We start from the raw sequence: 25,441 nt of genomic DNA on the forward strand, positions 1-25,441 counted from the left end.
GCCCAAGCATGCCTATAAGGTGAGGCTGGCCGGGTGGGGACTCACACAGTGCTGGTGGGAGTGACGTTGGGAAGGCCACCTGGGGAACGAACCATCACCAGGGAAACCTGCAAGGTCTACTTCTGGGTGGAAAAGCTCTTGTCTGGATGCCCCCAGGTGACAGGCATCATCACGTTTGAGGCCATGTCGGTCACTCACGGTCATTCTCGGTGGCATGTGCGGGGTTCACCAGCATCAGTGTGGGAAGACGTACAGGAATGACGACTACAGGCAACAAGGGGGCATGACTGACCATAGCAGCACCCAGCAGCAGGGTGGAGCTCACCAACATCAAATGAACGCGGGGACATTGGTCAGGAAACCAGCCTCGCACATTGGGGATGTGTGCAACTGGTAAGAGTAGAAAGAAGAGCAAAAGAAGTTAGGATTGGGGATCTCCAACCAGATGCTCTGAGGGGAAGTGTTTTTGGGTCTGTATGAGCCCTGAGTGTCCTGTGTGGTCCAGCATGTCCCCTCTCAGCCTCCAGCCTCGGGGCCTGTATGAGATTTGACCCAGGTTGTGTAGCCAGAGGGACACCTTTGGGGGCTCCAGATCCCACTAGGGGTAGGGATGTCACCTGGCACGTTTTCACCCCACATTTATAGATTTTAACTGAGAAGCAGACTTCATCCGGTGTACTCCATTATCCTTTTATTTATTCAAATTTGTCCATTCCAAAAGTATACTACACAGGGGAACAATTTTTAACATAATTCCCGTTGAGTTCGATTTTTCAGCTCTTTTAGACTTAAATCAGCATACTGATTTCAAAACTGCAGTTAGTTTTCTTCTATCACGTCAAGTTTTTTCTGTACAGCTTATCTTAGTGCGATCACTCTAGATTGGACTGAGCCTGGATCAAGGGAAGCACTAGTGCTCTCCTATTGGCTGAGAGCAAACCTCCCTCGAGTGGGGAAGGGTAGGGGATGACCTTGGAGACCAGCGACAGGTTCATACTTGTCTAGGCTATTCAGTTACACATGAGACAGTGTGCTGAGAGGTTGTGTGCCGCTCTATATAGTGAATCATATTCCAAAGTGTAATCCAAGTTCTTGTCTGTATACAAGGAGTTAGCAGAGTTTATTTTATTTACATACGTACTTATTTCCTTTCCTTCAGATCATGTCTGCCTCTGCTATTTCTCTTCATAAGTGCCTAAACAACCCTGATTCGTTTTGTTATATCTGTGGCAGTTTCACCATTCCCACTCAAAGGACAAACATCAGCGCATTTGTCGGGCAAGCCTATTTTGCATATTTTAAAGTAAAACTTGGTGATCAAGATAAGTCTTGGGCCCCTCACAAGGTGTGCAAGCAGTGTGTCGAGAGTTTATGAATGTGGACGAAGGGAACCTGTGATAAATTGCCATTTGATATACCTATGGTTTGGCGATAGCCCAGAGATCATTCAAGTGACTGTTACTTTTGTATAGTGAGAACGTCAGGATATAACAAGAAAAATAAATGTAGAATAAGTATCCTAGTCTACCATCAGCTATACACCCAGTGCCTCATTCAGCTGAAATCCCAGTGCCAGTTTTCATTGAACTACCCTCTTTTGAAAAACAGGAGTATGGTGAAGAACTAAGTGACAGCAATGATGAAGATTATGAAATTGAAGATGACTCAGTTCTTAAGGGATTTGATCAGCATGAGTTGAATGATTTGGCACAAGATTTGGGACTATCCAAAAAGGCTTCAGAACTCCTAGCATCAAGACTGCACGAGAAAAACTTGCTTGAAAAAGGAGTGAAGGTATCCTACTTCTGATCAAGAAAAAGTGCATTTCTGTAGTACTTTTGAAGTGACGGTGTCTTTGTGTATTGCCATAACATACATGGTTTAATGGAGGAATTGGGAATTCCAATCTATAACACAACTGAATGGCGACTGTTCATCGATAGCTCAAAGCAGAATTTGAAGTGTGTCCTTCTCCACAATGGCAATTTATTTGGTGCAGTCCCAATTGGCCATTCAGTTTGTTTTCGTGAAGAATATGAAGACATAAAGAGAGTCATTGATCAGTTGCAATATCACAAGCACAATTGGATCATCTGTGTTGACCTTAAAATGGTCTGCTTCCTTCTTGGTCAGCAATGTGGATACACCAAGTATCCCTGCTTTCTGTGTATGTGGGACAGCAGAGCTCGTGAGAAGCATTGGGTGGAGTAGAATTGGCCTCCAAGATCTGGCCTCAAACCTGGTGATCCAAACATTCTACATGAGCCACTTGTTGACAGAAAGAACATTATATTCCCACCTCTGCACATAAAACTGGGTCTCATGAAGCAATTTGTTAAAGCTCTGCTAACTGAAGGAGAGTGTTTCAAGTATCTCATTTTGGCATTTCCTAGCCTGTCATTTGAAAAGATAAAATACCTTAATATGTATGTTTGGTAGCAGAATTTTACTACTTGTACACAATTCGACTTACAGTAATAATATATAGCCTTTCTATGAATAAAATAACTCTAAATAAATAGTATACTGTATTCAGGTAATTTTTCCTTTATTTTCCTTTGTAAGTACATTTTATATGATTTTTGGGACAAGGGGAGGCTATGAAAGAGAAAAACTAAGGTCATTTTTGGATTTGGATGCCAAAAGCTAGTCAAAAACAAGTGTCAGGTCTAATTCAACAAAACTTGTGTTCCCCACTGTTCTTTGCTTATTCTTCTCTGAGTAGAACATCACCTCCTTGGGGACAGGGCTTCCAAAGTACAGGCCATGTCAGGCAGCTGAGACTATGATCACAGTCAGCTGATGAATGTGACCTACATTATCCTCCAGCCCAAGTTCAACAAGCGCCTTCTGCTGCAGAACCTGGAGGCTAATGTGACATTCTCCCATAATGCCAGCCTGGTCCCCCTCCCTCCAGCCCTCACCAGGCTGGACCTGTGCTGCTCACTCAACCTCCTGCACCACAGGGGGCATGTATCAATTCTCATTTTGAGACAGAAATGCCCAGGCTGAGAGAGGCTGAGAGAGGCTGAGAGACTTGCTCAGGGCCCCATAGCTAAAGTGCAGTTGTACCTAGTCTGGGCTCACTGTTGAACCAGTAGACATAAGGATTTGAGCTGGGAATGACACCCTCTGGTGGGCTATAATATGTTGGGCACCTGGACAGTGACAGGTGCTGGGAGATGCTGAGGACTTTGCAGAAGGAGGGGCTGGCACTTCTCCCTTATTCCCTGGGAGCTGTTATGCAAAGAGCCCAGGTCCCAGAAAACCTCAGTGGATTGCTTGTTGAGGACGTGCTAGCACACAAGCTGTGTGAGATCAAAACAGGTTGTTTGTAATCTGAGCTCATATCTGAGAACAGGTTTTGTTTGGCATTTTCTTGACCCAGGAGCTAGTCAGGCTCCCGAGGTCTTACAGGTGGTCTTCATCATATTCCCACAGGGTGGGAGGGGGAGTTGGAGCATGGGAAGGGGCCCATGTCCTGACATACCACACACTCCATCCCAACATGGGTACCTTCCTTCTCCACTCAGTACCATCTGCCCGTTACATCTTCCGTGGACATCTCGGGGGGAGAGGAGGATGGGGGAGACATTGTATCCATACTCTACAGCAACAATATAACACAGAGCAAAGGAATAACAGAGTTGAAACTACAGTATCAGAGTTTGTAAAGCTGATGGGCAGCCCCAAGACAACTTTCCAAACCATGTTGAGATAGGATCCTTCTCTAAGGCTGACCGGATTCGTTTTCCAAGGCAGCTCAGCTGTAGCAGAGAGGGGCATCTTCGGACACACCCAACAGTCCAACACATTGCACTGAAGAGCTACTTCATCAGCCCATCTTGCAAAGCTGTCAGCCTGCACTGAACTAAGGGCAAGACAGATGTTTAGTAGGCACCAACAGAGGCAAATCAGCACTGGTGGGCAGTATAACAGGCCATTGCTCTCTTCAGTGTAACAAGAGTGGCTTGTTCAGGCGGTCTCCCTAGCCTCTCATCCCATACCGGCGACGTCCCGGCCTAGGATAGCAGCTGTGAGGGCAGCAGTGTGACTGCCGCGTGGGACTAATTAAGGTGCTGACTCCGATGAGTTTCCCAAGGTTATTTACTTAACTAGCAGTTGGCCATTTACCAGTTATGGTAGGTTGTGTAAGCAAGCCCTGGGCAAGACCCTCCCTCCATGGGGCTAGGAGGAAGCACACCAGCGAGTACCAGTTTGAGTTTCCCAGGGCCAGGTTAACACTAGCTTCAGGGTGTACGTCCTGGGGTGCTGGCAACAACAGGTAAGACCTCCCCCAAAAGGTCTTACCTTAGTATCCATTATCTGAACTTGCACTCTCACTGGGGTGGCCCACTTCTGCAGCATCTGGAACGCTGCAGGTCAGTCTGCTTGGGGCTTTTCATTCATGGTTAGTAAGCAATATATCAGAGAGTCTTGTGGTTCAGTTAATATTCCACTGTATGGAAGGAACAATTTTTTATGCATTCCTGAACTGATAGACTGTTTCTACCTTTTGGCTGTTGTGAATCATGCTGCTGTGAACTTGTGTGTTTAAGCAACTGTTAAGAGTTTTCAGGGCATTTTTCAACAGTCCATTATAATGTTCTATCAGTTGCCATCCAGTATTGTGGCTGTCAGCCCAGTCTTGCACATAATATCCTGTAAAATGAGTCCCTGGGTCACTTTCAGTAGCATGTAAAGTGTCATACAGAGCCAGCAGTTTCTGTAAGCCCTGTATGGCAGCCTGTTGCCTACTGCATCCTTCCACATCCTCCATCTAAATGGCTTCTGTGAGGGGTTGGTATGTAATATCTTGCTATTTGGGGGGCTGCCCTATGCTGGCATACCATGCTCCGGGTGGTACTGGAACCATACCAGCTTTCACTGGCAAAGGACCAATAGGCTTTTCTTGAGTCTCCAGCGTCTCCTCTGACACAAAGGTGACTGGCCCCAGCAACATCTGCGGTTCCTGGCTAAGAGGGCATGTTGCATGGACGCGTCTCTGCTGCAGGTAAACACGCCACTTCGTTATAGTTTGTGTCTGTGCTACGCCAGACTTCGGAGTGCGAGACGCATCGCACAGCCACCCCTGGATGGGACAGGTGGTTCGCACCGTCACAGCAGAGCTTCCAGGTATAGGCTTGGGGCTTGCAGGGCTTGGTAGGCAGCATAGAGCTGTTCCTCTACTAGACTGTATCTTTCTTCAGCCCCTTTCCATACCTGGGACCAAAACCCTATTGGGGTGCAGAGCCTCCCCTGTGGTTGCCAAAGACCCCATGACGTCCCCTCCTGGGTTACATGTACATCCGGTTATCCAGGTAGGGCTGGATCATAGATACCAAGGGTCTGTACCTGTTTAACTGCGCCTTTTGCTTCCTCCAAAGCCCGCTGATGCTTCTCCTGCCAACCCTGCTGTTGGCCCTTCCTTATAAGAGCACACAGAGGTTCCAGTATCTGGGCTAAATGAGGGATAAAGGCTCTTCAATAACCTAGTAACCCAACAAATTCTTGCAACATTTTCCTCCTAGGGGGTAAGGGATAAGCTTGTATTTTATCTATAACAGCATTAGGTATTACTTTTGTCTTATCAGACCAGATAACACCCAAGAACTTGACAGATAATCTGCTTTTTCAGGTTGTTAGGAGACCACAAAGGCCCATTTTTGTCCTTTTATTCCATTTTTTAAGACGTTCTCTTGAATTAACTTTCCAGCTATTCTATTAAATATTTCATTTGTTATATTTTTAATGTCCAAGGGCACTTGGTTGTTATTTATTTGATATTGATATCAGAAGAAAACAGTATGCAATTATGTAATTCTTGTTTCATAAATGCAGTATCTTCTCCCTGAAAATTTACTCAAACTTCTTCCATTTCTTTTCATTGTTAGTTGAATACCTTTGAATAACTTTTTCCTTTCATTTGTTTTTACTTTTGTTTCTAACTTTCCAATTTAATGCTTCCCTAGTCAGCTCCAATTGTTTTTTCATATTTAAGAACAAATCGCTAGGTTTGGGGATAGTTTATGCCAAAAATTACCACCATAACTAAGTATACTTGTCTAATGTACAAGAACAACTGTGTTTATTACCAGCTCAAATACGATTGAAGTTTTCTCTTTTTTAAAAAAAAATAATGTATTTATTTATTTGCTTATTTATTTATAGAGAGTGGGAGAGAAACATCACTGTGTGGTTGCCTCTCACTTGCTCCCCCAACTGAGGACCTGGGGTGCAACCTAGTCATGTGCCCTGATTGGGAATCGAATCGGCGACCCTTGGTTCACAGGCCGATGCTCAATCCACTGAGCCACAGCAGCTAGGGCTGAAGTTTTCTCTTTTTTAATGTGAAGATAAAGATTTTTGTTGTCCGTATTACAGGTCATTTAATCAGAAAACACGTATCTCCAATTTTCTACTTTTTGCTCTTTGCCTAATTTATGATTTATTTTCTTATTATTGTTACTCTGTTACAGTTGTCCCAATTTTCCCCCTTTCCCTCCTCCACCCAGCCCACCCCTACTCCGACAGTCATTCCCACTCTGTTGTCCATGTCCATGTATCATTCATACATGCCCTTTGAATGATCCCTTCCTCATTTTTTTCCAACCATTATCCTCCTCCCACAAGTGAGGGTCTCAAATGCTGACTCACATCTGTCAGCCTGGTTGGCTGCTGGACTATTTGGTTTCATTCTAAGATGACTGGACAAAAAACTGGGCTTTCCAGATGCAATTCCTGTATTTTTCTGGGGCCAAAGTTTCTCTAGGGATGGATCCTGCAGCCTGCTCCTGGGGGTTGGCTCTGTTTGCAGGTGGGAGAGGAAGGCCCGGGTTCTGGTCACTGGTACATTTTCCCTCAATACCTGTTTCCAGCCTCATGTCTCTCCTCCCCCTTCGTCTGTTCTTCAGGGCCGGGTGATCCTAACCATGAGCCTCTGGTTCACCTTCTTCAGAGAATAAACTTGGGCCTGTTTCCCAGGGCAAGTGGCTGGGATGGTCAACTGGTTATCCATCCTGATGAAGCTCTGAAGCTGTGTGTCCAGACTTTCAAAAACCTCCCTGTTCACTGACCCTCTGTCAACACCACGTTTTCAGTTCCTGCCAAGGTCTGAGGTGCCTGGGTCCCTCAGGGACAAAGTGTCCCCGTTTCCATGTGTCCTCCTAGCAGAATGAGGTGGCTTCAAACCAAGCACCAGAAAAAAGGGCTGTACTTCTCCCCATCCCCCACTTCTTCATCCCCTCCATGGTTCCCAGGGCTCCATCACTGACGCCGTCTCCCTCTTTCTCTCCTCTGAGTTGGTACCACTTATTTTTTTTTTTTTATTTTGGTTTTTCTTGGTACCACTTATTTGTCCACTGCTGTGCTGTCACTGTGGCTGCAGTTTAGAAGGAAGGACATGTAGGCCAAGCCGTTCAACACTCCCTGCTTTGCTGGAAGGCCATCCAGTTTCCATTTTCACAGCTTTATGATACAGCTGCATGCTTTGCCCCATGCTCTGCCCTGTGGCTTCCTGGGACATCCTCATCTATATTTTTCTCCAGACAAATTTAGGGATCACTTTGAATGTTCATTAAATCAATCATCCCTGGCCACTGGTCTGATTCCCAGTCAGGTGAGGATAAAAAAAAAAAATTGTATAAAAATAATCAGATTTGCCTGCAGTTCATATTTTATTGGGATTTTTGCATAGTTGATATTTGATGACAGCATCTCTTTTCAGCAACAATGAATGACATTTTATTTCATATTATTTTTCTTCTCAGGAAAGTTTTGTAGTTGTCACGGTCTCTAGAACGTTCCTTGTGAAGGTTGTTCTTAGCCACAATCAATAGGAACGTATAGATGCCACTGTGAATTAAGTCTTTACTATTATGATATCTCATTTGTTATTACTGAAATAAAAAAAAATGAGTCCTTCTTCCTCCACTTGTTCATGTTTAAAACATTTATCATCCATCTAGACACCTTGGGAAACTTAATCTTAAAATCTTTTCAGTTGAGGCTTTTGGCTTTTCTGGGAAGAAGATTGTATTATCTGCCAATGATAGTCATGAGACGTTTCCCCAAGACCCTCAAACCTCTTATTTCTGTTTTTGGTAGATCTGCTCATAATGTTCAAATGCTGTCTTTGTCCTCCAGTCTGGCTCAGCTGGTTATCACCCAGCCTGGGGCTGGGGGATGGGATGACTGGGTCCAGCATCAGGCTGGGACCTGTGGCTTCTCACTGACACATCTATGACTTGTCTTCCTGCCATCTGGGCCCTGATAGCCAGCCCCAAACCCACATCCACTGTTGAGGGTGAGGGTCCTGTCAAGACCAGCGGGGGGGGGGTATGGGGGAGGAAACCCTACCCTCAGCACCCAAAGGGTTCCCCCCATGGGCCTGTTGGACTTGCTGGGTCTGTGAGCTCAGGTCCTTCACTCCGGGATGTTCACTGCTGCCTCCCTGATGGCCCCCCTGGTCATGTTGGATCATGATGTGCCTTCTGAGGACTCTGGGTGCCCCAGGAGTAACCAAAATCTCAGCCAGGATGACAATGACTCTGGCCCAAAGGGAATGATGGGGCTCTAGAGACCTGAGCACATCCAAGTGCTACAAAGCATCCCTAGATGACCTCCTTGCCTGGCTCATTGGGGACAGGGCAGTGGTTCAGGAGTATGGGGACCTCCCACACTCCTCTCTTGCTTCTCCTCTCAAACTATTGTCTGGTCCTATCCCATGGTTAGTGGAGAATGATTCCCAGAATATCAAGGGATAGAGAAGTCTGTCCCGGCTGGGTGGCTGACCTCTGCCTGGGGTTGGATTGGGGAACAGAGCTACTCCATTCAAAAAGCAGGGAGTGAGAGGGGAGGTGGGCTTCCAGCACTGTGGGGGATGGCTCGGGGGCTCAGGGGAGTGTGCGGAAGTTGCCCCTGGGGTGTGAGGAGAGGGAATGAGGGCTAGCATTAAACTGGCACCTCTCATTGTTTGCTGTGCATTTTGACAAAGTTCGATCATGCATATGATGTATTAGGACAGTTAAACAAGTGTGCAGGAGTGTCCTGGGTGGCCGTAACAAATACCTCAGACTGGGGTCTTTAAACAACAGAAATGTATTCTATCATAGTGTTGGAGGTCAGAAGTCTAACAGGAAGGCGTCAGCAAGGTCCCACTCCCTCCAGAGGCTCCAGGGAAGGATCCTTCCTGCCTCTTCCAACTCCTGGTGTTGCTGGCAAATTTTGGCTCCAAGTCCAGTGATGCTGTCCTTTTCTGAGGATGACGTGTACCTCAAAAGAAGAAGGGGAACATTGGAAGCACGGGGTCTGATGCTCATCTATCTCCCAACTCTTGGCTCAGATGCAAAGCCCCCTATTCCATTCATGCCCTTACTCTGTTTTGTTTCATCTTTTTAAATTTTCCATGTGCTTATTGTCCATCTCATTAGCATTGGGTTCTCTAATGGGCTCCGAGGGGACACTCAATATTTGTTGTTTGACAGATGGCCTGTTGGTCACCACTAGTCCCATTGAAGGGATAAGCCCTGCCTCGTCCCATGCCCCACCCCAAAGGAGGGCAGGCTTCCCCCTTGCCCGCTTTCTGGACAGGGAGGATTAAAGGGCTCAGAGAGGGGTCTAGGAGCAGAATGCAGAGACCTGGCATGGTGAGGGTGCTGCTCAACCCCCTTCCCCCATCACCTCTAGTTCCAGTCCCCAGGGCCCCTGCCCCATGCCCCCCACTCAGGCTCTCCTCTCTCCTTGCAGATGTTGTGGCTGCTGTTCCCGACCTTCCCCTGCATGGGGGACTACATGCCTGTGGCCTCAGGTGAGTCCTGACCCCTAAGTCTTCCCTGTCTCTAAACTCCTGACCCTGGTCTCTTAGAGGCCAGCCCTGGGATCCAGTGGTGATCCCCAGATGTGGGTGATCCTGGAACAACTGGATATGAGTACCATGCTGAGTTCTGCACAGGGGTGCCTAGGTCCCTGATTGCGTCTCCAGATCCAAGCCCAGGCACTGAGCTGGTGGGCATCGTGGGGGGACATGATGCCCTTGTTGGGAAGTGGCCATGGCAGGTGGGCCTGTGGATCTTGGACCTAAGAGATAACCAGTGGGATCTCCTTTGTGGGGGCTCCCTGACCCACCCCCAGTGGGTGCTGACTGCTGCCCACTGTATTCCAGGGTAAGTCCCTACCCTGCCAGCACCTGCGGGATGGTAGACAATGTCTGGAGGCATGTGATGTGCGTTGTGGGCAGTTCCTGGGCTGGGTGGCTGCAGATCCCCTGCCGTCATTCAGCTTCTTGGAGTTCCCTTGCCCACCGCAGAGGGGAGGTCCCGGGGGACTGAACCACTTCCTGCTCTGCCACAGCCTCATAGAAGCTTCTGGTCTTCTGTTTCCCAGGAGAAAGCCAGTGCCTCAGCACGTTAAGGTCCAAGTAGGACAAGTGAGACACTCATACTATGATAATGTGCGGGTGGCTATGGTCATCTGCCATCCCAAGTACAACCTCACGCTGAGAGGACAAGGTGGGGCTGATGTGGCACTTCTCAAACTGGAGGTCCCTGTGATACCATCTAACCTAGCCAAGAGGATTGCCCTCCCGCCAGCATCATTCACAATCCCCTCAGGCACAAGGTGCTGGGTGACCAGCTGGGGTTACATTAGTACCACAGGTAAGAATCAGGATGACAAGTTGAAATGAGAAGAGGAGACTCAGGAGCGTTGGCCAAGCTTTACAGATGAGGTCCTAGCTGGGATCCTTCAGGGGGTCTAGGAGGCAGACAGCTCGCAAGGACTCTGTGAAGGAACAGAGACCAGAGGAGCAAGAGCAAGGCCAGGCCACGGGCATTTCTCTGCTCTCACTCTGTGCCAGGCCCTGTGCATGCCCTTACGTGGGTCCCCTGTTTTCGTGGGCTCACATTCTCCCCACAGTCTTGATGGTGGGATGGAAAGTGAGAAGAGAGAACTTGAGGGGCTTGCTCAAGGATTCACTATTAAATGGACAAAGTCAAATTTGACACTAAGTCTACTCACTCTGCATTTCTTGGGGGAAACACTTGCTCTGTTTTTTTTTTTTTTTTTTTTAATTATTTTTGGGTTAAAAAAATCTATTCCTTTGTTTCTTATCGGAGCTTGGTGCCCACGGTGTCAGCCTAGAGATTATCAGCCCATTGGCCTAGAATGAACCCGGAGAGTTGAAGTCCTGGGTAATTCCCACCCAGGGTCCCTCTGGGGGCCTGAGGCTTAGCGTGTGGTCCTGGAACCCACGGCCTGTGCTGTCCGCCTCTTCAGGACCGCACGCTTCTTCTCACAGAGCCGCTGCCCCCACCCTACCATCTGCAGGAGGCGGAGGTCCCCATTGTGGCAGATAAGATCTGTATGCAGCAGTACTGCATGATAGGTATCAAGGACGACATACTGTGTGTGGGGAGCAAGGACTGGGACCTCTGCAGGGGGACGGTGGTCTCCATCCATTGCTCCTGCCCGCAGGGACCCTGAGTATTGACCATCTGCCTCTTCTTCCCACAGGGTGACACTGGGGGTCCCTTGGTCTGTAACTGGAGGGGCACATGTTCCAGGTTGGGGTGGTGAGTTGGGGGAATGGATGCGGTCATCCTGACTTTCCTGGAGTCTATGCCCGAGTGACATCCTTCTTGTCCTGGCTCCACCACTATGTCTACTTTACTTGAGCCCAGGGCAGGGACAAGGATGCTGCCCACATGTGATGAAGACAGCCTCTCTAGGGTGTTTGGGGGACCCTCACTGCTCCTTCCCCAAAGCCAGCTCTTCATTGCACCTGTGCCCTCCTCCACCTCCTGCTCTGAGATCCTCCTGCTTCTGCCTTCGCCTTCAGTATTCTATCTCTCTCCTGGCAGGTAAAAAGGAGAGGCGGAATTGGGTCAGGGTGAGAGGAAGCATTCCAGGCCACCTGCCCTCTGCCCACTCCCTGTAGCTCTTCAACTACATGAAAAACAGGCTCTGGACTGAGTGTACTTACCTGTGGCTGTGGTCAAGGCAGCTGGTGGGTGGGATCTCCCTGTGGGGGAACCCAGGCTATGGAAGGTGGATGGTGTGTGTGTGGGGTGCAGATGGCAACTATGACTGCAGCATGGAAGAGGGCAACGTGGGTAGGTTCTCTTGGTGGGGTGGAGGACACATTTTCTGCCTGGTCTCTGAAACCACGGCATGGGGAACTGCTCCCAGAACGGTCCAGCATCAGAACTTCCTCCTTTCTCCTTCAATTGCAATCAGTGTTTAACTGATGTTTTGTAAGACTTGGACTTGGCGTCATAAAAGCAGAAAGATTTGTTTTTCCATTGTCAGCACTGTTCTTTCCGATCCCACACACCTAATCCTTGTTCTCCAGTTTGACCAACTTCTTGGACCGAATAAAGTACAGTCCCATTTCCAGGGCTGAGAAAGTCTACCTTCTCCAACAGAAAACCTCAGTCTCTCATTCCGAGCTTCTCTTGCAGGGGGAATCTGCAGGGGGCCAGGGAAAAGCCCAGTTTCCCCTTCTTCCCGTCCCAAGTCCTCCCACTCCCTCCACTCTTGGGTCCTCATTGGTTGGAGGCTGCCAGAGAGGAGAGGTGAAGAGGCAGAAGTTCATCCTTCGCCGATATCATTCTCCTGGTGTTGGTGCCCCCTGCTGGAGAAAACCCACCCTGCATCGTCCTCCCAATCCTCGGCAAAGCTCATCTCTTTTTCCTGTGGGTGGGACAGGGGGTCCAGTAGACCAGGAAAGCGCCTCCGTTGCAAATCTAGTCAGTTGTGGAGCTGGTCCCCACCCCAGAGCAGTGATGTGTACGTTCCTGCCGAACTGGTATTTTGGGAGAATTGTTGGTGCACAGCTGGGGTGGGCTCCTGCACTCACAGGTTGGGTTAGGACCCATGAGAGCCCTTGTGGCCTGATGCAGCTCTGTATTGTGGGTGAGAGGGCTCCACACCCTTCAGAGACAAGCTGGTCCCCAGAGTCTGGTTTCTACAACGTGATGGCAGCCTTTGAGACCTTTTAGTAACCAAGACTCCTACCCCTTGAAGGCAGGGTAAAAAGAGTCCTCTCCTCTAACCGTGATTTGGGTACCTGGGGGGAGATCTGGACTCCAGAGTTAGGGAGAGTCAAAATTCCAGGGTGGGCAGATCAGGGGCTGCTTCTCCCATGTGGCCAAGCACTGAAGTCTGGGTTTCCTGGGAGCCAGGAGCTCTCCAGGAAATCCCTTTTCTGGGAAAATGGGACCTGAGACTCAGCTGGAAGGCACCACTGTGCAGATGGGCGGCCCCTGGGAGTCTGCTCTGCCCAGGGAGTGAGGAGGGGGCTGACCCAAGCAGTCTTGCACTGTCCCCCTTGGAGTTCCAGGTATGTGTTCTGGCTAAGTGACTGTTCTGTCAATGGGGCCATGTTGATGGGCGGCTGCCAGGTGATCCACACATATCTAGTTCACCCTCTGCCTGTCAGGAGGGGTGTTGGTGTGCCTGTCTTGCTACTGGGTTCCATGGGATTGTGAATTCCTTTGTAGCCAGTGAAAGGGCCTTCCTTTATTGGTGAGGGGTGTAGCCAGAACTTTAGTGTTTTCAGGATTAAGAATGAGGGTCTGAATGACTCAGGGGCCAGAGCTCCCAAGGGAGGGAGAAGGGACCATCTAGGGTCTGGTGCTGGAGGGAGGGCTGCGTCTAGACAAACCTGAGCCTGGGACTGTGTTTGCGGGCATGGCTGCAGGGCTCTCTCTCCTGAAGATGCGCACAGGGCTCTGTCCCCCGATATGGCTGAAATCACCGCCAGAGCACCTCACTTCCTGGGCTCAGCCGTGATGCAAGGTGGGCTGAGCTGGATGCCTGGGCTGGAGGTGGAGGCTTGGGATGACGTGCTGCCTCTGGTCTCTGAGACCTGTTCTAACTGAGCTCTGGGTGGAAGAGGTGGGTGCTGGGGCTAGCTGAGCCAGCAGGGTTTTGTTGCCCAAAAGAGACCCCTCCAGGGAAAGGTCGGTGCTCATGCGGACTCTGGGGTAAGGGCCCACAGGTGTTGGCCTCTTCCCCTGTCTGAGGTGAGCAAGAGACGCCTTCAGGGCTTGGAGGTGAGATTTTACTTAGGTCCATGCCCTTCCCTCAAGGTGGAAAAACAGCTCAGTCACTATCAGGCTCTCCCACTTGTGCTAGAGTCCTGGGGTTGCAGTAACAAAAGCCCACAGAAGGTAGGGGAGGGTGCTTAGAACAACACAGATTCACCCTCTTACCATCTGGAGGCCAGAAGTCTGAAATCAAGGTGTCCTAGGGCCACACCTATTCCGAGGCTCCCTCCTTTTCCAGCTTCTGGTGATGCTGGTTATCCTGGCTTGTGGATGAGTCTCTCTACCCTCCACCCCCACAGCTCCCTGTCTCCTCTGTGTTGCTCTGCATCCTCACCTCTTCTTACATAAACACCCATCATTGGGTTTAGGTCCTACCCTACTCCAGTCTGACCTCATCTTAAAATGACCCTATTTCCAATTAAGGTCAGGTACTGAGGTTCTGGACTTCATTGATCCACAGTGAACTACCTTAATGGTGAGATTATATGTTAATCAGGCCGTGTGCTTCTGAGAGGGGGAGATCAACTCTGAAGAGGTACAGGGGCTTGCCACATTAAATATTTAGGGGTCTCATGGCCAAGCACACAGGGGAACCCCTTCAAAATAACAGACCAGTGATGACATTCGAACCTCTCATGTGAAGCAGCATGCTCCACACCTCAGAGTGCTGCTCCAGCCTGTGAAGTTGGTGACCCAAAAGGCTGCTACTTTGAGTGGTCCCCAGTGCTAGAAAGGGCTCTGCTGCAGGTCCAGGCTGTCATTTGCATCGCAGGACTCAGCAGACACGATGGTGTTAAAAGTATTGGTGGTGGAGTGACAATGTAAGGCCCAGGCAGCGTGCACCGAGGAATATTACTATTATTATTATTATTTTATCCTCACCTGAGAACATTCTTTTCATTGCTTTTAGAGACAGGAAGGGAGAAAGAGAAACATGATGCAAGAGAGAAGCATCAGTCAGTTGCCTCCCACACGCACCCAGACCTGGGATCATACGCATCCAGACCGGGGGTCACACGCTCCTGCACCCAGACTGGGGATCAAACCCACAGCCTAGGCACGTGCCCTGACTGGGAATCAAACCTGCAACCTTTCTGAATGGGACAGTGTTCCAGCCAACTGAGCCACACTGGCCAGGGTCCAAGGAATATTACTGAGATGCAAGTCACAACTGGTGCCTGGGCACATTGAGTTTCTTGTGCCTAGAGGCCAGTGAGCAAGAAGAAATGCCACCATCTTGGTAGGGACAATGACACTGACCACCAGGAGGAGGAGGGGCTGCTGTGTCACAATGGGGGGCAGGGAAGATGAGGGGCACTTCTGTGTCCCTTGGACCTCCTCATCAATTGTGATGGCAGAAGGACAAGTGCAGCTACCCACCCTGAGAAATCCATGTGACCAGAGCTCAGATCCTTGGGGATGGGGGTCTGGTTTGTGCTACCAGGGAAGTCCCGGAGTCCACAGGTAGTAGCAAAAGGGGATGATGTACAGGGACAGTGGAGGGGGCCCTGTCAGCCTCAGCTGTGCTCTGGACCTCTCCCGAGCTCTCCTGGGCAGAGTTCCTCTGTAGTCCTGCAGCAGCTGCCCTCAGTACACGAGGCAGAGGAGTGGGGACAGTGCTGGACACGAAGGTGGCCCCCCCAGCTCCCCCTGCAGGGCAGGACTTGATGACCAGTGCCTGGGAGGGCTGGCAGCTCCTTCTGGTTGTGTTGCCCTATCAGGTCCCTCTTGGTTAATGCAGAAAGATGAACGGACTGGCATTTTGTTCCAGGGAGGACCGTGGATGCTGGGTCTCCCCATGGGTCGGTCAAGGTGTTGTCAGCCCTGCATTATGCTCCAGCCTCTCCCTCCCCCCAGCTTTGCTCTGTTCACCTGCCTCTCCCTTATTTGTACCCTGCATGAAACATCCATCTCAGTGCCAGCTTCTGGAGAGTTCAACCTGCAGAGAGGACAGTGGGCCATGTCCCTCAGCTGGTGGCAGTGAGGATGGCTGCAGGTTAGGTGGCAACCTGCCATGCTCTAGTCAGATGGTGGCATGCCCCACGCTGCCTCTCAGAGTTCAGTGCTGCCTGTGGCTCAAGTGTCCCAGCACCTGGTGTCTCTGCCGCCCTTGTCCTGCCTGCCTGAGCCCAGCGCTACAAGGCTTCTCCCAGTACAACCGCATCTTCTTGACATACTCTTCAGTGCTCATTTCTGCCGGCCTGGTTGTTTTGCAGCTGAGATCCTTGCAGCTAGAGTGTGGTTGTTGCCCAGGGACAGCCTGGTGGCAGGTCCGGTGGGAAGCAGGGCAAGAGCCCAGCAGGAGCTCTTCATTGCTTGTTGACTGACCCACCGACCTGGGCTGAGCCTGAGAAGAGAAGCTTCACCTCCTGTCCATAGCCCAACCAAGGGGCTGACCCTGCCTGCCCCTTCCTGTTCCAGAGAACAAAGGGGCTCAGAGAGGCGTGGGAGAGATGAGAGGAGTGCTCCATCAAGGCTGGGATGCCCCACTCAGACTGGACTTTGCTCTCTCCCCCCAGAGTCTTGGCCCCTGGTGACCTCACCCAGACCCCTGCCCACTCCTACAGATGCTGTGGCTGCTATTCCTGACCTGTCCAGGCCTGGGGGGCTCTGTGCCTTTGTTCCCAGGTGAACCCTGACTCCCTGTCCCCATCTTCTGCCTCAGGCTGCACAGGCCCCTCAGCACCAGCTCAGGGCGAGACTGGCTGGTCCACTCCTGGGAGGGACTGAGTGTGAGAGGCTGTTCTGGGGTCTGTGATGGTGCCCCCTTTTGCTTCCCAGGTCCCAGCTCAGGGAGGGAGCAGGGTGGCACTGGGTGGGGTGCACAGTGCGCCTGCTGGACGATAGCTTTGGCAGGTCAGCCTCCGACAGTACAACGAGGAGCTTGAGCTGCGGCAGCATGTATGTGGGGGCTCACGCATCCGCCCACAGTGGGTGTTGACCGCTGCCCACTGTGTCCAGCGGTGAGTTATGAAGCCTGATGCCCTCTCAGTGGCAGTGGGAGTGCGGAACACACACAGGGGTGGTTGGAGGTGGGTTGTCGGCAGGGCCCTGGGTCTCAGGGAAAGCCACGGTTAGTGGACAGCCCAGTTCTTGCTGACGCGCCTAGACTGGTCCTATCTCCCAGCCCCCTCTGAGAAGCTCCTGGTCCCTCTTCCCCAGGGAGGACTTGGAGGCTTATGACTTCAGGGTCCAAGTTGGGCAGCTGAGACCTTCTTCCCTCATGCCTTTTATTGAGGAGGATGCACATGGGAGATACAAGGTCAAAATTCATGAGTCATCAATAGCTTTTAGGTGTTTGGATTACAGGTGACAGTAACAGATTACATGCACCAGTATAGAGGGCACAGTGACCAGTCTGTGTCTGGGTCTATCAAACATCTTGATGCCACACTGGCATTAGGTGCCAGGTTTCATACATTTCTTGCTAGAGATTGTTTATGTTCTATTAAAAGATAAGCAGAGCAAGTTCTAAAGCATAATAAGCATTCTTTAAATCCAATTCCCACAGAAACCCTGTGAGTGGCTTTTGGTTATGTTCCATGCGCAGCCTTATGTTGAGACTTAAAGACAAGCACAGCCGGAATGCCGGCGGCAGTCATGCTCAGGCCAGGGCTACAATTCCCTAAACCACAGGGAGCAGTTCCTTACACAGGTTGAGTGCCCTTGAATGAGATTTCGTGCACTGGCCCTTTAAAAGGGCTTCTAGGTTTCTGGGAGTCTCCCATATCACTCTGGCAGGCAAATCCCCACTGATTTTCACAGCCAGATGTTATGTGAGCTCCTCTTGCAGGCACTAGTGTTCTGGGCTGGGGAACTTGGCATGGGGTTGAGACCCCTTGCTTTTCAGCTGTGATATCCCTCCAAAATCTCAACCGCCACACATGGGGGCAGGGCCAGCCCCCCCCCTTTTTTTGTCTCTACCCTTCCTACCAATCTCCACGTGGCTTCTTTTCTATGTCCTTAATTCTAAGACTCTGTTCAGCTAGGTTTCAGTTGGTTATTCAGGTTGATTGTTCCATAATTTAGTTGTAATTCTGAGTTGGTCCTAGGAGGAGGTGAGTGTAACTTCCTCCTACTCTGCTGCTATCTTGGAGCCCTGTTTTTCATTCTTTGGGGTATAGACTAGGAGTAGAATTTCTGGGTCATATGCTAATTCTACTTTTGAATTTTAGAGGGGGATTCTCTGTTGAGCCTGAATGGTTGCAGGGCTAGGGTTTCAAGGTCAGATTCATTGACAAGAGGGGACACAGGTATTTATTTTTTGCCAGGCTGACAGGCCCTCCCAGGGCTCTCACTCCATGCCAAAGTACAGGTGTCTGGACCTTGATTGTCCCTGAAGGTGAGTAAACCTGGGAGCATGAGACTGGGGCCTGCCGTGATCTCACAGTGCACAGGTCCCTAAATCAGAATGAAAACCTGAATCCATCGGCTTAGAAGTGTTTCCTTTCTGTTGTAATGCGTCTCTTTGGGATGAACCCTCGATCTATTACTTTTCAAGGAAAAGAAAATCCTGGATAACCCTCTCTCCTTGGTGCCTGTCCTCAGGCATGTGGACACCAGCCTCTTGCCAATGAAGTTTTGCATCCTAGAACTGAATGGGTTTAGTGGATTCAGGGAAGCTGAGTCCCAGGGCCAGGTGTAGCTGCTTCTAGACCCAAGGGTCAGGGCCCACAGAGGGGCTCCCTGTGCCTTCCACTGATAGCCAGGTGTGGACCAGCAGGAGTGGAAGGAGTACTTGTGTTGCTGGGAAAAAGCAGGAGCCTGGACCAGCCCTGGCTCTCAGCCAACCTCTCCCCACAGCACCGCTGCCCCCACCCTACCAGCTGCAGGAGGTCGTGGTCCCCATTATGGGGAATGAAGTCTGTGACCAGTGCTACCAGAACTCTTCAAACAACTTTGGCCAGATCATCAAGGATGACATGCTGTGTGCTGGGAGTGAGGGCCAGGACTCCTGTCAGGTGAGGCCTGTGGTTACCCCTGGCCTCTGACCTCTGTCCCATCCTAGCCCCATGGAGTCAGGACTCAGAGCTCCATTGCACATGTGGAGGTGTTCGCTGAAACCTGACTCTCCCCACAGGGTGACTCTGGAGGCCCCCTGGTGTGCAGCTGGAAATGCATCTGGATCCAGGTAGGGATTGTGAGCTGGGGAGATGTCTGTGGTCATTGCAAGTTTCCTGGGGTGTACGCCTGAGTGATGAGCTACATTTCTTGGATCCAGCAATATGTCCCTCTGTCCCCTGGACCCTAGATGAGGCCAGGGGACACCTTGCTTCTTTTCCAATTCTAGTCTCACCCTCCCAAACCTCCTCATAATTCATCTCAGCCTCCGCGGTGCTGAGACCCTCCTGCCCTTCTGGTCCCCCAGTTACCCTGACTTCTGGGTGGCAGACACAAGAAGATGCTCTGAAGGCTAGTGTCTCTCACAGTGGGTTGGGCCAGGGGTTAGGGGGTTGGACCCATGCCTCCTGCTCACCTTCTGTTTCTCATTAAACTTGGGAAAGGCAGCTCAAAACTGTCGCTTGGGATAGTGGTGTGACTCATTATGGCGTTGACTGAGGGAGCAGTGGGGGCCTCCCTGATCAGGCCCTGGGCTCCGAGTTTCTGTGTTTGGGCATGGGGAGGTTTTCCGGGGCACTGGTCCATGTGATGGCATTTCTGGAAGCTCAGTTGGGTTATCCTTGCCCCAGTGTCCCTTCCTTCCTCATTCCACTTTCGTCTTCCTTGTCCTTTCTTCCTCCCCTCCCTCCTTCCTCCTCCTTTCTGTTTTCCTTCTCTGCTCTTCTATATTCTTCTCTTTCTCTCATTTCCTTCCTGAATCTTCCCTCCCTCCTTTCCTTAATTATCCTTGATTAAGGGTGCCCAGCATGGGCAAGGTCTTGTGAGTAAGAAGTTCACTGAGTTGGTTCCTGGGCTTTAAATTCCATAGGTGAGGACATGCGTAACACATCTCTTCAGTGAGTGTGGGACATGGTGTAGGGGTAAGTAATGGTGACAGAGCTGGAGTGACACAGGACATGGTGCAGCCAGTCTGGACCTGTTGGGGAGAGTTTGACAGGGTTGAGCTGGCAAGCTGAGCTCATGAAGCATGAGCAGGATGGGATTAGGGGGAGGAGCTCCAGGCAGTGGAACAGGGGTGGCGGTGATAGAGACGTGAGCTTGGAAGCTTGGAAGGGGTTTGAGGGGGCAGAGGGCCATACTCAGCGTGTACTCGAATGTGGGCTTGTTCAGTGTTCAACATCAGCATATCAGAAACAGGAAGCTTAAAAAAAGAACCTCATAAAATATGAAAGAACATTTAAGATTCTGAGTAGAAGGTTTTGAGAGCCTCCAACTTTAGAGGCTTATTAGAGATCCAGAACCCTTTATAAGAAACTCAAAAATTGTCTGGAAAAACTAAAAATCAGTGTTTGTACAAAAATATCCAATAATTTTATAGAATCAAAGAAAAATGTGAATCCTCAGTGGAAAATGCCCTATGAATATTCAGTAGAAGAAATACAAATGAATTCTACACCTTAACCCATTTTAGTAAAACTAAAAGCCAGCAGAGACAAGTGATAGTTTAACCTAAAAAGAAATGACTATCAGACTCAGCAGATTTCTGACCAGCAACAATAGAGAGAACCTGGAGCAATACCTTTAATGTGGTAAGGAAAAAAAATCACCATCAATTTAAAATTTTATTCCCAGATAAACTATCATACAACATTGTGGGCAAAATAGTGATTTACAAAACATAGTACATGAAGAGTGTTTATCACCTGCAGACACTCATTAAAAGAAATATTTAAGGATCTATTCCAGGAAGAAGAAACTTAATTCAGAGCAATGGTGTGGGACAAAGGAAATAAAGCATCTGTGGAAGAAAGCACTCTGCATACCATTCTCAGAAGACACACCTGAATGGCCATAAGCATTGATTGGCCTCCTTCATAATCAGAGAAATACTGAGGAAATTAAAAGGAAATACAATTTCACACTCATCAGATTGAAGAAAAATAAAATATACCATAAAACCATGTGTTTCCAAAGTTGTTTGAGAAACAAACCCTCTCTCACCCCACCACCAGGGGATGGAGTTGATGTACCCTGCTCTGAGCAGTGTGGAAACAGCTGGTGCAGTTGCGAAGCATTTCATACCACCTAATTCAAGACCCTAACCCCAAGACGGGTCTAGAGCATAAGAGGAATTTTAATCCAGGCGGTGTTCAGTGGCACTGAATCCACCTTGTTTCAGTCATACAAGGTGAGGCTGCAGCTGCACTGCCAGCGCCTGCTAGGTTGGGGATGGGTCTGCAGGTGAGGAAGGGAGGATCTAGCTTCAGTCCCATCTGGGACCTAGCAGTGGATGAAGACCCACCGATCCTGCTTGGTGCACCTGTCTCTGCCCTGTTCTGTAGCATCTACAAGCCCTGGAGTCTGGGAGAGGGCAGGCCTCAGGAAACAGAGAAGTCTTCTCTCGAGAAATTAGGAAACTCTCTCCTCCCTTCCCACCCATTTGTCCACAGCCCTGGGAAGAGACAGCTGTCTCAGAATCTGCCCCCAAAGACACGATGTCCAGGCTCAGGGCAGAGGAGGGCACTGTGTGGTGAGTATCTCAAGGGGTACAGGACCAAGATAGGGCAAGGATGTGGAGTGTGGGCTGTTCCCTCATTCAAGTGGGTGCACGGCCTGCCACAGTGATGGGTTCCAAAGTTTGTGCCTCACTGAGCAGTCCCCAAACAGAGCCACACAATAAGACCCCTGCCTGACCTTGAAGGCCTCTGTGGGCACCTCGGCATGACAGGGAAAGACCCCATTAAATGTAGAGGCTCTGTAATCATGGAGGGGCCAGTCTTGGAAGTTGTTGGGACAGTGGATGGAACCCACCACAGTTGGAGGACAATAGGGGACTTAGCTGTGAAACCCCATAGGCCTGTGGTTCCCCAGAGGGAGAAGGCACCAAGATACTGGGCCCCTAAGACCTGGATCCTGAAACCCCTCTGACAGCATTCTGGGGGGCTGCTTCCTGGGGCAGGGCCGGGGTAGAATCTGCTTGCTGAGCACGGCTGCTCTTGGCCATCCTGGTGCTGGGCACTTGCTCCAGAAGCTAATTGGCACTTACTGCTGCAGAACTGACCAACTGTCCACATGCCTGGCTGTGGTAGGACCCCAGACCACCTCCCATCAGGACTGCGTGTGCCTCCTTCCTGGAGGTGACTGATGGACGAGCCAAGTGACCTGCAGTTCCTCATTGAGCCCAAACAGGAGCAGGTAAGTGCTCACTCTTCCCACTCAAGGGTGGGGCAGGCTAGTTGGAAGAGGTCATGGTACCCAACTGCCGGTACCCTCCTTCTTCCCATCAGCCCTGGACAGGAGCCTGGTTGGACACCCATGTGGACTCCATCCTGGGATGAGCTGCTCAACCTGAGTTCTGACATATCAGGGACCTCCTAAATATCTGTGCAGGACTGAATGCAGGTCTGCACGTGTGTGCATTGTGTTGGTCAAAATGTCCATTTAGTTTTTTTTCTGTAAAATGAAAGATACATTTTTCATTTTCACCAATAACTTTATTGATTTGAATATTTTGAGTATGTTGGCTATCTCCTGTGTAGTATAATGTTGATTGTTCTCAATTAATGTCTCAATTTGATTGCTATTAAGTTCAACTGGTCTACCCGACCATGGAACATTGTCCAGTGAGGAATCTCCAGCATTAAATTCACAAACCACTTTTTACACATTTGATCAGTCACAGCACCTTCTTCCATACACTGCAAAAATCTATTTTTTAAAGTATATTTTATTGATTAAGTTGTTATAGTAGTCCCAGTTCTTTCCCTTTGCTCCCCTCTGCCCAGAATCCCCCTTCTCTCCAGCAATCCCACCCCCCTTAGCTCATGTCCATGGGTCGTGCATGTAAGTTCTTTAGCTTCACCCTTTCCTATATTATTCTTAACCTCCCCCTGTCTATTTTGTACCAACCAATTATGCTTCTTAGTACCTGCACCTTTTCCCCATTTCTCCCCCTTCCCCCTCCCAGCTGATAACCTTCCAAATATCCCCATACCTATGATTCTGTTCCTGTTCTGATTTGCTTAGTTGGATTCTTTTTTTTTTAATTTAGATTCAGTTGTTGATAGTTGTGAGTTTGTTGTCATTTTAATGTTCATAGTTTTGATCTTCTTTTTCTTAAGTAAGTCCCTTTAACATTTTATATAATAATGGTTTGGTGATGATGAACTCCTTTAGCTTAACCTTGCCTGGGAAGCACTTCATCTGCCCTTCCATTCCAAATGATAGCTTTGTTGGATAGAGTGATCTTGGTTGTAGGTCCTTGCTTTTCATCACGTTGAATACTGCTTGCCAGTCCCTTCCTGCCTTCAAAGTGTCCTCTGAGAAATCAGCTGATAGTCTTATAGGCATCCCTTTGTAGGTAACTCTCTGCTTTTCTCTTGCTGCTTCTATTATTCTCTCTTTATCTTGAACCTTTGGCATTTTAATTATGATGTGTCTTGGTGTGATCCTCTCTGGGTCCAGCTCACCCAGGACCCTCCATGCTTCCTAGACCTGTGTGTCCATCTCCTTCGCAACATTTGGGAAGTTTTCCTCATGTTTTTCAATTCTTGCTTCCTCATTCTGCACTGGTTGACTGTTTTTTTTTCTTATGTTCCAAATCATTGATTTGAACCCCAGTTTCCTTCCCTTCACCATTGGTTTTGTGTGGATTTTTTTTCGTTTCACTTAGCATAGCCTTCATTTCTTCTCTTATGTGTTTGCCATACTCAAGCATATCTGTCAAGGCTGTGAGCATCTTTATCACCAGTGTTTTGAATTCTGCATCTGTTAGGTTGTCTGTCTCCTCATCTGTTAGGTTGGCTATCTCCTCATTGCTTAGTTCTCCCACTGGAACCTTGATCCATTCCCCCTTTTGGGCCATACTTCTCTGTCTCCTCATTCTGACAGGCTTCTGTGTTTGTTTGCCTCCGAGTCCCAGGTAGAGCTGTTGCTTCTGTTACATTGTAAGGGGTGGAGCCTTAGGGACTTGTCAGTATAGGGCGACCTGTTTCACCACGTTGTGGTGCTGAATGTGGGGGAGGGGTCCAAGAGGGAACAATGCCGCCTGCCCAGCACTCGCCCCTTTTCCAGGCACCTCTCCCACTTCCACACCAGACTGACGCCCCTCTAGCTGCTGCCGTGGCCATCATTCCCAGAGTGGGTGGGTCTGTGGACGTTCTAGGACCGTGGGGGCCCTTTAAACAAGCAGACTCTGCTGAGATCGGCAGTTTCTGCCTCTACCCCATCCCCCACTGGTCTGCACAGTCAGAAGCAATGAGGCTTGATTTTCCCCGGTGCTGGGACCGTGAGCTGCGAGGTCCAGTGAGGACCTGGGAATGGTCTCCAGGTGTCCCTTCTGACTTTTTACAACATGTGACTGCACTTTCTGCCGGCCTGGCAGTGTCATCGCTGCTGCCACCACCACAGCCCATCCTCTCCACCCCTCCTGCCTGTCTGGATGAGTATTTCTTCTTTATATCTTTGTTTGTTGGACTTCCGTGCAGCTCAGTTTTCTGGAACTTCTGGTTGTCTCTAGTTTTGAGGTAGTTGTATTCCTTCTTAGTTGTCGAGGAAGATGCAGCGTGTATGTCTAGGCCTCCATCTTGGCCGGAAGTCTCACAAATCTCCTTTTTGCATTTCAATTGCATTGTTACCTTTCTTGAAATAATAAAGCATAATATGCCTAAAATATTGCAAATTTTCTTCCATCTTCAATATGAAAAGGCTACACAAAAATTCACCAATTTTGATAAGTTTCTAAAAATGAATGCTGATTTGACAGCTGTCAAAATACAATCTAACAACTTAGTTAAAGACAACTAAGTGCTACTAGAGCCATCTTATGGAAAAAGCTGAACAAACATTTTGACCAATCCAATATGTGAGTGTTACATGTATGCATGCATGTGCCTGTGTGCAGATGTGCAGGCGTGTGTGTATTTATGTGTGTGTATGTGCCTGTATGTACATTGGTGTACTCATTGTCATGTGTGTCCCTGGCTTCCCTCGGCCTTTCAGAGGGGCGGCTGCCCCAGACCTCTCGGGTGCTGGGCTCAGCTGTCCTGTAAGTTATCACTCCACACCCACGGCCTCCTTGAAGACTGCACCTTTTTTTCATTTTCACATTGGTTTATCAACTGTGTCCCCTGGCGCTCAAGCTGGAAATATCTGGTCTGCTTCATCCTCAGCAAAGGTTCCTTCATTATGGGGGAAAACTCCATTTGCATTTCTAGGCTTTTCGTCCAGCTGCAACTGTGACAGGTCCTACTGGGCACCTGGGAGCACTGGGTGTTAGGTTGTTTTGGGAGCCTTCTGCCTGGAGTCCTTGGGTTCTGGGTGCTGTTTGAAGA

General features: G+C 49.5%; 1 protein-coding gene across 1 annotated transcript; it reads left to right on the plus strand.

The window, feature by feature from the left end:
- Window positions 1-214: 214 nt before the first annotated feature.
- LOC150009502 (mastin-like) lies at window positions 215-19,364 on the plus strand. Its single transcript, XM_090279373.1, has 4 exons — window positions 215-352; window positions 9,748-9,808; window positions 18,852-19,009; window positions 19,129-19,364. The coding sequence occupies exons 1-4, from the start codon at window positions 215-217 to the stop codon at window positions 19,240-19,242; spliced, it is 471 nt and encodes a 156-aa protein (XP_090135499.1). The 3' UTR covers window positions 19,243-19,364.
- The last annotated feature ends 6,077 nt before the right edge of the window (window positions 19,365-25,441 follow it).

The sequence above is a fragment of the Furipterus horrens genome, unplaced genomic scaffold, assembly GCF_987537825.1.
Source record: "Furipterus horrens unplaced genomic scaffold, mFurHor1.1.pri manual_scaffold_5, whole genome shotgun sequence".
NCBI classification, from domain to species: Eukaryota; Metazoa; Chordata; class Mammalia; order Chiroptera; family Furipteridae; genus Furipterus; species Furipterus horrens.

Coding starts and splice junctions, on each gene's coding strand:
- LOC150009502 (XM_090279373.1), top strand. CDS start 215: ATGTGCGGGGTTCACCAGCATCAGTGTGGGAAGACGTACAGGAATGAC. Junction 353..9,747: donor AAATGAACGCGGGGACATTG/GTCAGGAAACCA, acceptor CTCTCCTTGCAG/ATGTTGTGGCTGCTGTTCCC. Junction 9,809..18,851: donor CTACATGCCTGTGGCCTCAG/GTGAGTCCTGAC, acceptor CTCTCCCCACAG/CACCGCTGCCCCCACCCTAC.